Source organism: Manihot esculenta, chromosome 18, assembly GCF_001659605.2.
Source record: "Manihot esculenta cultivar AM560-2 chromosome 18, M.esculenta_v8, whole genome shotgun sequence".
Classification (NCBI taxonomy): domain Eukaryota; kingdom Viridiplantae; phylum Streptophyta; class Magnoliopsida; order Malpighiales; family Euphorbiaceae; genus Manihot; species Manihot esculenta.
The window spans coordinates 9,955,909-9,971,285 of record NC_035178.2 but is presented as its reverse complement, the minus strand read 5'-3'; the positions used below and the strand labels follow the sequence as shown (position 1 = coordinate 9,971,285).

General features: G+C 33.6%; 1 protein-coding gene across 1 annotated transcript; it reads left to right on the top strand.

The window, feature by feature from the left end:
* Positions 1–11,730: 11,730 nt before the first annotated feature.
* LOC110606107 (transcription factor MYB8) lies at positions 11,731–13,104 on the top strand. The gene is made up of 3 exons (XM_021744863.2): positions 11,731–12,084; positions 12,178–12,307; positions 12,404–13,104. The coding sequence occupies exons 1-3, from the start codon at positions 11,952–11,954 to the stop codon at positions 13,059–13,061; spliced, it is 921 nt and encodes a 306-aa protein (XP_021600555.1). The 5' UTR covers positions 11,731–11,951; the 3' UTR covers positions 13,062–13,104.
* Positions 13,105–15,377: the final 2,273 nt, after the last annotated feature.

The window sequence follows — 15,377 nt, the reverse complement described above, 5'->3', positions numbered from 1 at the left end:
AAATTGAAGGTTTTTCTTTTAATTATTTTAAATAGAATTAAAACTTTTACTCTTTTTTCCATTTATTTTTTATGAAATTAAATATTAAATATTCAATATTAACTAAATTGCAACAATTCATAAACTTTTAAATATTAATGATATTTTATTTTATTATTATTATTATTGTGATTATTAGAAAATAATTTCTAACTTAATTGGACTCTATTAAAATTATATCAAAACCGTTGTTATGTGTATCCATTAAATACCTATTTTAAATATTGATCGCATGAAAAATATTTAATGTAATTATGAAACATATAATAATTTTATTTTAATTATTTATCGTAAAATTTTTATATAAATTTCATATAGTTAACTGTTAAAATATATTAATTATATATATTCAACAGCGAACTTAGATGAAACAATCTATTAAAGGATTCCTCAAATTTGTTAGTCAAACTGTTCTAAACATGAGATTTGGTTTACGATGAAACAAAACTTATTTCTTAAGAATCTATCTGCCATTGTTATTGAAGTTTCATGTTAAAACAAACATTATAATAAATAATTAAGCGATGCATAGTATATTTTTTAAATAAAATAAAAAAATTCTTACGTATTTTAAAATGCATATATACAGGGACGGAAGGAAGGTACGGTAAGGGGTACGTGCCGTACCGGCAACCGAAAAATGCTTTGAATGGAGATTAAGGTGCCGCAGCGGCGCAGCCGATGCCCTACCAAAAGAAAGCTCCTGGCTCCGCCACTGCATATATACTCAGTCAGTAAATAAATGTTAAATAATTTAAAACTGTGATAGATCTCATATTTAATTATATCATATCGATCAAATATATATAGACTACATTATGTATAATAAATTTTTTAAATAAAATAAAATTTTTATATGCATTTAAGTGTAAATATATTCTATCAATAAATAAATAATGTGTAAATTAAAATCATAATAAATCTCGCATTCAATGACATCATATACTAGAAACATGCATTATTCAACTAAATAATCGAGTTCAACCTTTAAAATTAAGTTATTTTAATAGATGCAAATTCAATTTGATTATTGATTAATGATTACTAATACAAATTTGATTTTTATTTTTGGTCGGTTATCTTTAATCCATTATAGAAACGATCTCATAGTCTTTCACTTTCGCAGATTGAATAGAGAAACTCCCGAATATTTAGCGATCTCAGATGTGTCGATATCAAAATCGCCATCTCTATATTTGGTTTACTTCTAAGTTTTATCCCTAATATGATACGTGGAAGTATCAACGTAATTTTATAGAGTCATTCGGTCTGAAATTACTCAAGATACCCTTTTTAACTCTTAGAATCTATTTTTTAGTTTAAGTGCTACCAACAAAAAAAATTATACCATTTGATCCCTCTATCAGCCAAAAAAAATCATTAAAAAATGCATTATAGGAGATTGTGCCTAGGGATGTCAGTCGGGCGGGTTTTCGCGGGTATCCGATCCGCCCAAACCGTATTAGGACGGATTTGGATTTTTACAAAACGGATTTGGGCGGGTTCGGATTTGAAAAATGCTACCCGTCTCGGATTCGGGTAGGGTTCGGGAATAGGTGCTCGGATACCCGTTACCCGAACCCGATTAGCTATATTAACAAAACTAAGTGAAGTAACCCTAATCCCTAATTCCTTTTTTCATTTTACTCTGCTTTCCTCTCTTCGTCGGCGCCTCTCTCCCTCGCTTCCCTTCCCATAGTTCTCAGTCACGCCTCTCCCCCACTTCACTGACGACTGCCAGCAGCCCAGTCGGCACCGGCGACGTCTCCTTTCTCTCCCCAGTCAGCGATCTCCCCAGTCAGCGATATCTCCTTCTCTCTCTCCGGCGGCGACATCTCCAACTTCCCAGTTGGAGACAACTCTTCCCTCTCCCCTGTCGGCATTGGCGATATCTCCTTCTCTCTCTCCAGTCGGTGACATCTACTCTTTTCAATTGACCTTCTCTCCTCCACTTCACTGATGCTAGAGACAACCCTTCCCCTCCTCAATCGGCGTCGGCGACATCTCCTGGAACTCTCTTCAGGTTTACAATTAAATTTTTTGATAATCAAGATTTTTTGTGTGTATGTTCTTGAAAAATTTTTAGTTGCTATTAAAGATTTTTAGAATTTAGGAACTATTTATCTAATTATTTGGATACTGTTAAAAAATCTAATTATTTGCTATTTGATTAATGTAATACTGTTGATTTTTAGAATTTATGGAATTAATCTGATTATATGATTATAAATCATTATTTGCTGGGTTGCTGAGTTGCTGAGTTGCTGGTTCTTGTTATTGAACACAGGATCTGCTGGGTTGTGCAACTGTTAGGTGTAGTTTATTTGGCAGTTTTTCTCATCGAATTGAATTAAAAAAATCGGGTTCGGGTATTGTGCGGGTATTGTTAAACGGGTTCGGGACGGATTCGGATAGTAAAAATAAAATATTAAACGGATTTGGGACGGGTTCGGATTTTGTAAATATAATCGGGTTCGGATTTGGATACCCTGAATTTCGCGGGTACCCTACCCGTTGCCATCCCTAATTGTGCCGTGAATCCACTGATTCAATTTAATAATCAAACTAATTGATATAAGCAATTTTTTTATTAAATAATATTTTCAATTATTAATTTATTACAAAAATATGTTTATAATGATTTTTTTATAATTTTATTAGTATTATTGATTTTATTATTATTATTTTACTAAAATAGTATTTTTATAAATTGATATAACATAATCGTCTAAAATAAGCCATATGTTGACATTCGAAAATAGGACTACGTGGTTAGAGTCTGATCAGATGATATTCGGTCTCACTACGGGAAAAGAAGAGTTAGACACTTCGGGTCTCAGCTCTTCGTCAAGATTCGCCCTCTCAACTACAAGGCGAGACTCCACGAGAAGTTATCGTTATAGAACGCAATCCAGCAGATCCCTTTTACACCTATAATCGCGGGATCTCATATCCACTAGCCGGTGTTAATCAAATTTCTAGGAGATTTGAGTATAAAAGCATATGAATATAGAGATCAAGGAACGTATTTCTGATGCAACTACTATTGAGTTCAAAGTATTATATTACACTCACTCTTGTCTCCAGTTTACTAACTTGAGCGTCGAAATTGCTATCGTAGGCGTCAACCACTTCACATACTCTTTTTTGTAAATTGACCAATCACAGTACAACTCTGTTTCAACCACATCATTTGGTTCCATTGCCGGAAAATCTATTGAATTTTCTTTGTTTATTTGGATTAAAACCATTTATTTTCTTCCTTTCTCAAAATGGTTGACAATTCATGAGCTGCTGCTACTAAGGGCACTATCATTTCTTCCACTCCTGGTAGTGGACAAAACACCCCATCAATGGTCAATGAAGTTGATTTGAGCAATTTAAATAATGAGCAGACGCTTCAATACATAAAAAGGCTACATACCACTCTTGAGCAGTATAAAGCTCGGGAGGAGGCCTCCTTCATAGCTACCAAGACTAGGGAGGAGATTTCCATTGACACTCGAACAGAGGCAATCTAAACACAGTTCAAAGGGAATGCCTAGAGAAAGAGGAGTCGTTGGACAAGGCTCCAAAGAATGTTGACTGGAAACTGATACGGGCCGTGCAAAGGTACCAGAAGGAGTAGGAGGAGGATTATGGATTGGATAATGCCTCACCCTTATCAGAAGATATCTTGGTAGAGATATTTCCCGCCAAGTTCAAACTTTTAAGTTTGGACAAATATGACGGTACAACATATTCTAAAAGTCACCTGGTGATCTTTATATTAGTGTATTTACCTTAGGTCATTATCTTGGACCTTTTTATATGTCATTTTGGTTATTAATAAAAGAGGTTTCATTATTATTATTATTTGTTTGCATATTACATAATAATAATTAACATCTCTGGTTACTTATTATTATGGTGATAATAATAAAATATGACTAGTATGATTATTGATTGACAATTATGAGATGATTATGTATGTGTTGATATAATTCAATAATCATAAATACTTGTTAGAGAATAAAGTACTGGATGGATCCACATTGAGATCACTACATAGGTTACTGTCATAAGTGAATTTCAAGATAGTTATGTTTTAATCCTTTGACTTGAGATTGTCATAGTTTCCAACATAAGGACTGTTATGTTTTGACATAAGCAAACATTGTCTTTAATCGGATAATTATAAAGGTTATGATTGAGCATAATAGAAATTATGTAGAGAATATTGAACAATCAAGATAGAATTTATCTCTCTCTTTGAGAGAGATATCTTCTGGGCCCCTCGATAAGTGAGATTGAGAAATGCATGGTCGTATTCAAATGAATTGATAGTATGATCAATATCATTTAGTTTTATCAGTCTACTTAGAGATCAAGAAATCATAAATTTGACCATTATAAGTTTGACATTAACCATGACTTATGTTCAAACTAGATATCATGTGACAAACAAAGGGATTAATACATGTTCTATTTATTAGGTTTTATTGGACTATCGATCCTCATATTAATTGGGTAGTCATAATGTCTTGCTAGAGGCCGCTTATGATTTATGGGTCTTGTGAGACTGGACCTATTGCCAATTAATATGAGTCTATTGTGTCACATACAAAGAACGCCATTGATGTGTTATATCATATTAATGGGGTAAAAGCTCATTAGTATAATTAATAACAATAAAGATGTTGTTATTATTAATACTAATTATTTATTATTATGAGATAATAATATTTAAACGATCTGCAGTCTATTTGTAACTGTTACAGATAAAATATTTTTTTTTGTTTTCCTTTTTCAAAAAGGACTTATCACATAAATATTTGAGTATCTGCAAAATTATAATAATTAGTTATGAACACAACTCTTTTTCGAGAAGAAGCGTGGGAAAACAAAAAGACTGAAAAATGAATAAAAGCTTTTCTTTCAATCGTCGGAACTAAGGTTTTTGGAGTGATCATTTTTCTGAGTTGCAGATTGGGGAGCACATAGCTTATCCATCCGTTGAGAGAGCTAGCACTCCAGACGGAAACACTCATATGGATACCATATGAGGGTGTTTGTTTCAGAAGCAGCGTCATCAGTCCGAAACTATATCTTCTCATCGAGTCTAACAGGTTAGTCCCTTATCCTTCTTTTCGAAATAAACGAAGCACTTGGAACCTGGAAGAGAAATAGAGATTTTTATTTTTCGTTGTGTTTTGGGTTGTAGTAATCTCTGGGTTTCCTAACACTTTAGGACAACTATGCAACTTCAAGATGTCAACAATTTCATTGTTGTACAGTGTTTTTGTCAACACTCATAGGTTTGGCTCAGAAATGGTACCAACATCTGAACCCAAGTTCAATTCAAAACTTTACACAATTTGCTATGTTATTTAAATCCTTGTTTATTACTTATATACCTCCTAAAACCTCTCTTTTGACTTGGGAAAGATCCACCAAGGAGAGGGCAAGTTTTTAAGGAGTTTTATCTTACGGTTTAATACAGAAGCAATACATGTGGAGAAATTAAATCATGAGATAGCATGTGAAGCATTGAAGAAAGAAACACGCAACATCAAGTTCATGGATTTCCTAATAAAGCACCCAACTACTACGTACTAACAACTAATAAACAAAGCCGACAAGTACATCAGGCTGGATGATAAAGTCCAAGCATTGAGAAAGGACAAAAGGATGAGTAAAAAGCAAAATCAAAAGGTAGAGAAGCGAAGATATGAAAGAGACCGCATAAGTTACCCAGTCTCCTGAAGAAGGGACAACCAAGGTAAGTATAAGAATTGTACTTCACTAAATGACTCATGAATACATATTCTAATGTGAATAAGAAAAAACAATAAGGAGATTAGATGGCCTCTCAAGCTCAATACTAAGAGAGTTGAAAGGCAAGACATGACCAAGTATTTTCGCTTTCACGAAGGCCACTGATATATAATGGTGGAGTGTCGGCAGCTAAAAGACAAGATCAATAGGTTAATGAGGGACGACACACTTTGAAAGTTTACTAGAAAGAGTAGAGAAGAGAGGAGGCCTAAATGCAAGGTAACAACTTTTAAAATCACCCCTGACAGTGAACCTATAGGAGTTATATATGTAATTGCAGAAGGACCCAACAATGGCAAGGAAAAAATAATCGCATTGCAGAAGACGTCCTATTAGTGGAGCAGGAACCATAGGCCAAGAAAGAAGTAAGGTTCAGATCTACAGATATGGAAATAGGTTTTTTTGAAAATGACTCGCTGGTTATCAGCATCCGTTGGAACAGGTATGACGTGAGGCGAGTCTTGGTAGATATAGGTAGTTCTATTAATGTCCTCACCTTAGATGTCTTTAATAAGCTAGGCTTAGATAAAAATAATTTGGTTAAGGTTTCCTATCCATTAGTGGGATTAGGAGATAAGACCGTGGTAGTACTATGTATCATCAACCTCTCCCTTGCACTGGGTGAAGAAAAGCACAAGCGGGAGATGTATGCAAAATTCACAATAGTAGATATCCGGCTCGCATACAATGTGATATTGGTCGCCTAGTCCTAAACTGCCACGATATAGTTATTAACATGGGTGCTATGTGTCTTAAGCTACAAGCCTCAAGAGGATTGGCGGTCATTTGAGCTAATCAGGAGTCAGCCCAAGAATGCTATAGACACTCCACAAAAAGTCTTGGAACGATGCCTATCGACTTGCTAGAGAAATCTGATTCTCACATAAAACCAGAACCAGCACCCGAAATCTTAGAAAACCCTGAAGAAATGCAGTTCAAATTGGATTAAGCCGAGCTTTTACGTGAACAAGCTACAATCACAATGGCAACTTACAAAAACAAGATATCCAAAATGTTCAAATAATAGAGTTAGGTCGCATGTTTTTAATGCAGGAGACTTAGTCCTTAAAAGAGCATATATAACAGGCAGTAATGTCAGGTCTAGTAAGTTGGGTAAAAATTAAAAATGACCATTTAGGGTCTCGATTTATCCAAGGTCTTATAAGCTGGCTAAATTAGATGGTGGGGTCATTTTCCACTCCTGGAATATTTATAATCTGAGAAAATTTTATCAATAATAATTAACAATATATTTTTTTCATGTATTGTGTTATTCAATGACAATGAATGATAGGGTTACCTTATTCAAAAAGATTAAAAATATTCATTAAAAGTCACAAGGTGGATATTCGCTAGGCTCAATAACCGGATGTTAGTCCTGCTAAATAAGCCATTTTATGTCATACCATAAGGCGGGTATCCACCAGACCCATAATCTGGGTGTTAATCTTGCTAAACAAGACATTTTATGCTATGCCACAAGGCAGGTATCCGCCAGGCCATATGACTGGGTATTAGTCCCACTAACTAAGGTATTTTATGCTAGACCACAAGGCGGATATCCGCCAGACCCATAATCCGAGTGTTAGTCCCGCTAACTAAGACATTTTATGCCACGGGCACAAGGCAGGTATCCGCCAGGGTATATGAATGAGTGTTAGTCCTACTAAATAAGACATTTTATATCAGGCCACAATGCAGGTATCCGCCATGCCCACAATCGGGTGTTAATCTCAGTTAATAAAAATTGCAAAGGCATTTTATGCTAAGGCTTCTAGGCGAGTATCTGCTAGGCCACACAACTGAGTGTTAGTCCCACTTCACAAAAAGTCTCTAAGGTAATTCATGCCCAAGCCACAAGGTGAGCCGCCGTTGCCAGGCCACATGTCCGGGTAATAGTTCCATTTTATAATTTCTCTAAGGTATTTCATTTCCAGGCCACAAGGCGAGTATCCGTCAGGCCACATGTCCAAGCATTGGTCCCATTCCTTAAATTTTCCAAGTTATTTTTTTATGGCCACTAGTTAGGCTTGTGATCAGGTGTTATGTTCAGTTAGCAAGCTTGTTTTAGTCATTTTCTGACAGAGGCAATGATTATCATTTTTTTTTGTCGGGTGTTAATCTCTTAGCGATTTTTTAGAAATTATTATTTGGCTATGGTCGGACGAGGGTTATGTTTGAATATCGAGCATATAAACACTTAGTAATAATCCTGACAAAGAGTATAGAAGGAAAGATTTTTCATTAAAGATAACAATGAAAATTATAAGACAGGAGAATCGTTATTAGATTCCTCCCCCCAAACCTCTAGTACAGGTTTATCTATTGCTATTATAGTAGAGGCCGGGATAGGAGGATTGTCTTCGACTATCCTCTCCTCGTCCTGCCCATTCTCATCCTCATCCTCCTCATCTAGAAAGATGTCATCAATCCAGGAGAAGTCCTCTACAGGAAAACACTTGACGAGTTCTTTCTTGATAGAGTCCTGCCCTTGTACAAACATCTCTCTACCTTGGGCCACCGTTTCCTCAAGCTAGACTTCTAAATCAGCCATTCTAGAGGTGGCAGCTCGAGCCTTCTCTGCCTGAGACTGTAGCTCCTGGACTTGGCACTAAAGTATGGCTACTTGATCCTCAATACTCTTTGTTCGATTCTCAAGGGTAAGCTTGGAAGCATTAGCCTCATCCAGGTCTGCTTGAAGCTTGTTTACCAACTCCAGTGTCTTTTCCAAAGTATTCTCCACCTCCTCAACTCGAGAGTCTTCAACCTTGAGCACTCTTCCTGAGGAGTTTTTTGTCTATTTTTTATGCCCCAGACTCTCACCTCAAAGCCTTGTTCCGCTCCTTGGCCATATAGGCATAGAGGACACTCTCCATGGCAGAATGCATGATGTTGTCAAAGAGGTTGTCCATCTCAACCTTGTTCAAGCGATGACAGTCCTCAGATCATAAAGCATTCTTGGCTATGAGGATTGACAAGTGGGGTTCTTTAAGAAGAGAGGTTGTCCGGGTCAGTACCAACGCCAGATGTTGGATGCTATGAGGCCATAAGGACTTGACCCCAACATTCTTTGGCGTAGGCTCAATAGTAATAGGGACGGATGCAGAGGTGCCCTTGTAGAAGACTCGGGCTAAGTAGGGGTCAATTCTTCTATTATTGGGGGGGGGGGGGGTGGAGAAGGAGAAAGCATGACGATCTCCTTAGCATGATGAGCACACTTAGGCGGAGGCGCGGTCGCTCCAGCAACAGCTTTGCCTTTTCGGGCGGCGCGTGTTGCCTCAGCAAACTTATTTCGTAACCCAACCATATTCTCATAAAACAAAAGGTGAGTAAGGCAGTTTGAAGTACAAAAAGAGTTGGAAAGAAAAATACCCTGCTCACTAGCCAGGAAGGTGCTTTCCCTAAGGTAGGGAAAGCTGGACAGGTGAAGACCCCGAGCTTGGCTTACCTAGAGATGGTTCTGCTAAAATAAAATGGTGCTCCTCATCGCCTTGGTGATGTCTATCTTTTGAGATGTGGCTATCGTTTGGAGAAAGTCCAAAATCTCTTCCTCACTCCTCTATGGCCGGACCCCATCCTTTATCAATTCCATATATACGTTTTAGTTGGTACAGATAGAACCAAAACCCTTGAACACTCTATAACGGAGAATGAAAAATTTATTCTTCCAGCATTTCAAAGATGAGAGAATCCGGTCGAAGAGCGTCTAACGTTTTCTCTCGCTGAAGAACTACAATTTCTCATATTTTTTCGTGTACCCAACTAATATAATTGAAAAAAAAGTGTAACACTCGATCCTATATTATTGTTAAAATAAATAAATTAAAAAGTCACTAGAATTCTCCGACTATTAAGATAAAGCTGGATGATTGACAATTTATAAAATCAGATGATTTCAATGAAAAACTGGTCTATAAAAAATCAAAGACCCACTTTTAATTACTTCCTATAAATCATGATGGTGCTTTCCACGAAAATCTAATCATCTACGAGAACGATTAGAGATAGATCGAAGACAGGAAAATTTCTCCAAGATTTAATATATTCGTTATTAACTATTGAATGGATTCATATATATCAAGTTTCCGACAAAGAATATATTTTACTGAAGCCACGTCATCACATCATATATAATTTTTCAAAAAAATAATAATAACTAAAAATTATAAATGGTAAAAGACTATGAAATTTTTGTCGTTTACTATTTTGTCTTATTTTTTGAGTGGCGAATCAAGAAAAAGAAATATTCAAAGTCAAACATATAAAAAAAAATCTTTATTTAAAAATAAAATTTCCAATTTAATTCTCAATTGTTAATAGTGGATGGGGCTTCGGAAATTCGGTTAGTTTTTTTTATTTAATTTAATTTTAATAAAAAATTAATAAAACAGAATTGAATCTATTGCTAAATAATAGTATATTTTTTTATAATATCAAATTATTAATAATAAAATATAAAAAATAAAAATTCTATTAAAAAATTTAACTAAAATTAAAATAAAATAAAATAATTTAATTTAAATTAATTTTCATTTCAAATTAATTCAATTTCTATGAATAGTAAAATTTTAATTTTTAATCTTTTCGGTTCAATTTAATTTTAAACTAATATAATTAAAAAATTTAACCAGATCAATTATATAATATCAAGCAAACTTGATCAATTTTTCATATTAAAAAAAAACTAGCAAGATATATAAATAAATAATTTAACTTTAATTTCTAAAAATTGGTTGCTAAAATTATAAAAAGCAAACAAAAATTCCAAAAAAAAAAGCAAATAAAAAGTCAGATTTGATGAAGAAAAAAAAAATCATTTATCTAAGCAATTATTGAATGCAATCTACATCACAAATAAATAAAACTTTACATAAGATTGTGAAGGAAAATCCAGAAATAAATATTAGAAAAAAAGAGTAGATTTTGTAAATTTGCAAACTCATCCCTGTAATTAATAAGGCAGAGCCGCTAAGGTTGGTGATAAGTTGGTGAGATACCAAACCAACTTAAAGCAGGTGCACCTCCTTTTAATGCCTTAACAGCCTCCTAACCCATTTAAGGTCCCAAAAAAAAAATATATCCTATTTAAGATTTGCCTTATTTGGATAATAATAATAATAATAGTATTATTAATATTAAAATATTTTTCCAGGATTACAAAATCTTAATTTTAAATTCAGTCGTAGTAAATTATAAAAAAAAATAATAAAAAAACAACTATTTAGATTTACCTTATTTAATTTAAATGGGTTAATTCTTAAAAAATATTTTTTAAAAAAAATAATTTAATTAGATGAGGAGAAATTAGAAAAGAAATGCTTTCTACTCCCGGTAGGATCAAGCAAAAATATTAAGCAGAAAAGAAAATTAATATATGGGGGAAGACTGGAAAAAGGATAGAAAAGCCATGAAAGTAGACTTATTATCTTAAACAGGTTTCTGATAGTTGTTTTAGCTTATATTTTGGTAGTAAATCCCATTATTGATAAATTATATATAATTTTGATTAAGCTGATTAAGGGGAAAAAATTATATAAAAGTAAATATTATTAAAACTAAATTGAATTTTTTGAAAAAAATTATTAATATAAATATAATTTAAAATAAAAGAAAAAGTAAAAAATGAAAATGAAAACCAAAGAAAAGACAAAAGGGCATATAATTTTGATGTGGAGAAATCCAAAAGAAGAACAATGGAAGCAATTTTGGCGTTTGAACATTGAATTGTAACTCCATCAGTAAACCCATCACCCATTTAGAAGAAGAGAAGAAGAAACAAAAGAACAAAACAAAATAAAAGAAAAAGAGAAAACCAAATCTGACGTAAAATCAGAGCTACCTACCTAATCCAGCCCCTATCTGTAACCACTTGTCTTTCTCACCAACTTGGTCAATTTTTTCCTCTCTTCTCTCATTTCCCTTTCTCTCCTTTTCCTTTCTTTCCCCCCTCTTTTCCTTCCCCTTCATATAAAATCCCCTCTCCCGACTCCTCCTTCCATCTCTGCCAAACTCTCCCTCTCTCTCTCTCTCTCTCTCTGCATTTTCCAAGGAACATAAAGCTGTAATCTTCCAGGCCTGGTGCTTTTTCTCCTGCCATGGGACGCTCACCTTGCTGTGAGAAAGCTCACACCAATAAAGGAGCCTGGACCAAGGAGGAAGATCAGCGACTCATCGACTACATCCGCGTCCACGGCGAAGGTTGCTGGCGTTCCCTCCCTAAAGCTGCCGGTATCTCACCTGCTGCCGCAACTCTGTTTGCATATGCATAAACCTAGTTCTTTGTTAAAAGTTTTGATTTTTTTTTTTATTTGGGTTTTGTAGGATTGCTTAGATGTGGTAAAAGTTGCAGACTTAGATGGATTAATTACCTTAGGCCTGATCTTAAAAGAGGGAATTTCACTGATGAAGAAGATGAGCTTATTATTAAGCTTCACAGCTTGCTAGGCAACAAGTAAGGAGCTTTTTTCCCTGTTTGGTTACTGAGAAAGATAATTCCTTTTCTGGGTTTTTCTTTTTAATGATATTTGACAATGAATTTTTGTTGCAGATGGTCTCTCATAGCTGGCAGATTACCAGGAAGAACAGATAATGAGATCAAGAACTATTGGAACACCCACATCAAGCGTAAGCTAATGAACCAAGGCATTGACCCACAAACTCACCGCCCGCTCAACGAAAAAACCACCACCACCACCACAACAACAACCACCACCACAACAACAACCACCACCGGCGCCGTTAAGCCCTCCACCAATCGAGTCACACAGTTAAACTTCGAAAACGCATCTCCTCAATCAATATCCGAAATCAATCTTTTGAAAAGCAATATCGATTTCAACTACTCCAATTTCAGCCCCATAAAAACAGAGTCCGTAGAAGAAAATAACTGTACCAGCAGCGGCATGACCACCGACGAAGAACACCACCACCGCTACCACCATCATCAAGAAAGAGAAAGCAGCCATGAAAATGAAGAAGTTAATTTGGAATTAACAATAGCGCTAGCTCCAACTCGGAATGAGTTAACACCAAGATATTCTTCCAACACAGCCGACTCAAAATTACAGCAGCAAGCTCCATATCAATTGCTTGAGAAAATTGTAACTGGGACAGTCTGCACATGTTGCCAGTTGGGATCACAAAGGAGTGAAATGTGTAGAAATTGCCAGAATTCAAATGGGTTCTATAGATATTACTATTACTGAAAGTGAAAGATTCAAAGCTATAAATTTCAATTTTTTTGGTTGATTTTGAGGTTAGGGTTAGATGGGATCAAATGAATGCAGAGACACCAACTTTCACCTGCTAATTCAGTGTAGTAATTAAATGGGCAATTAATTAAAAATTTATTATGTGGGTTGTTAGATGAATCCAAAGTCAGTCGCCCTCTGCTCTGCACAAATGATTAAATGCTGTTTTTGGATTCTTCTCATGGATGTTTTCTTGTGATAATTCAATTTTGGCATTCCTTGCAAGGAAGAAAACAAGGTTTCATTAACCCAATCTGTTATTTGTTACGGATTCAGTTGGACGCGAAAGGTATAATTACGACCTTTTATTAATAAAATAATTGATAATTTTATTATTGATATTTTAAATAATTAATAAATAATCAGTAATTTATTTTAATTATTATTATTATAATAATTTGATTATTAAATAGTTTATTAAAAAAACATTATTATTATTATTATTATTATTATATTTGATTTGAATAATTTTAGGCGCATAAGGCTCTTTAAGCCAACCCAATCCCACCTGAATAGATCTACCAAGCAAAAGATTTAGTAAAAGAATGGTATCATGACTGCCTACTCACATGCACTTCCCCACATATTCTAAATCCTTACACAAACCACCTTTGTTTGTTCACAACTAAACTCCAGCCAATTTTGGGTAGTTAGGTTTTTTTTACCAAAATTTATAACCTTTTAATAATTTATATATATCATTTTTTAAATATAATTTATTTTTAATTATTTTTTTATAATATTTGATATTTTTAAATCTAAAAAAAAAAATTTTACAATATAAGTTTAGTAGGAAAGAAAAATATTTCTCCTATTTTATCTCTTTTCTTTTTATCTGTTAGACGTCTAACGATTTCTCTGCTACAGTGCCACTCAAGTCTGTATGTACGGATGTATTGAAAAATGTGCTACAGTGCCATTCAAGTCCGTACGTACAGATGTGTTAGAGTCATTCTCCACGCCATGCGGCCATTTAATTTTCTCTACGTGCATATAGACAAGACTTTGAAATTACTGGATTGACTATTCTCTCTCACGTCATATCTGAGCTTGCAGTGGACCCAGGCTGTCTTGCGTGTTCAACTCAAGAATTAAAATGCTGCAGGATTTTGGATCTGTACTATTTTCATAGGTCCGATCTTGTCCAAATTAAAGAAAATCTGACGGTCTATCAATATTAAAAAAAATTAATATTCATAAATAAAAATATAAACAGTATTAGTATAATTTTAAAAATAATTTATTTTTTTAACTGAAAATATTAAAATATTATCAAAAATAACATTTAAAATGAAAATAAAGAAAATGAAGTCAAAATGATAATGTTAAGATCCTAACAACCAAGAGAGAGAGAGAGAATTTGACAACCAAAATCAGGGATGCTGTAGTGGAGAACATGGTTTAGCTGCAAAAACTTCTAGAACCTTGGATACCTAAAAGCTAAAATATTAATAATAATAATAATAACATGTGGTTAAGTCTACCAACCATTATAAGATCGTAATTAGATTATAATTAAGTTCAACCCCACAATTACCCACGTGTATCGAATCTAATTTTAGGTTTAGGGGCCACAAGTTTGGAGAAATTTTATAATACAATACGTATATACAAGAATTCTGTTATGTAATTTATTATGGTCAGTTTTATGGAAATTTCACCGTAATAAATAATTAATTTATAATTATTTCATATACAACGTTAAAAACAACGTTAAAAAAGTTAAAATATGGAGAGAATGTACTCAGAAATAACTGAGAGCAAAAAACAACGTTAAAAAAATTATTATAGTTGGATAATTTTAAATAATTAAGGAGAGAATGATTTATTATAAAGAGATATATTTTGTAGATCGATTAATTTTTATCTAAATTCGATACACAACGATATAAAATATAAATAAATAATTGACTCTGTACAAATTAGATTTAAATAAATTTTTCTCGAAGATTTATTAATGAGATATTTATTAAAAAGAAAGATATTTACCATAAAGATAAATTTATCAAAAGTGTAATAGAGAGAAAGACATTTAACACAATAGTATTATGTAAATAAAGTATCAATATTAAGTATTTTATGCATTATTTCAATGCGAATTTAAATTCATAGTATTAATAATATATATATATATATTTTAAAAAAGAAATCGAGCATGAAATGATGAAATTTAAAGATAATGAGATTGAATAAAAAGAGAGAAGAATAACTCTTAAAAAATGAGATGGAACGGTGTGGATTTTCTTTTAATAAGAGATTTTGAATTTAAAT

What these genes read in the sequence shown, in the direction of transcription:
- LOC110606107 (XM_021744863.2), top strand. Translation starts at nt 11,952, where the DNA reads ATGGGACGCTCACCTTGCTGTGAGAAAGCTCACACCAATAAAGGAGCC. An exon ending in TTCCCTCCCTAAAGCTGCCG is followed by an intron (nt 12,085 to 12,177) that starts GTATCTCACCTG and finishes TGGGTTTTGTAG; the next exon opens with GATTGCTTAGATGTGGTAAA. An exon ending in CACAGCTTGCTAGGCAACAA is followed by an intron (nt 12,308 to 12,403) that starts GTAAGGAGCTTT and finishes TTTTTGTTGCAG; the next exon opens with ATGGTCTCTCATAGCTGGCA.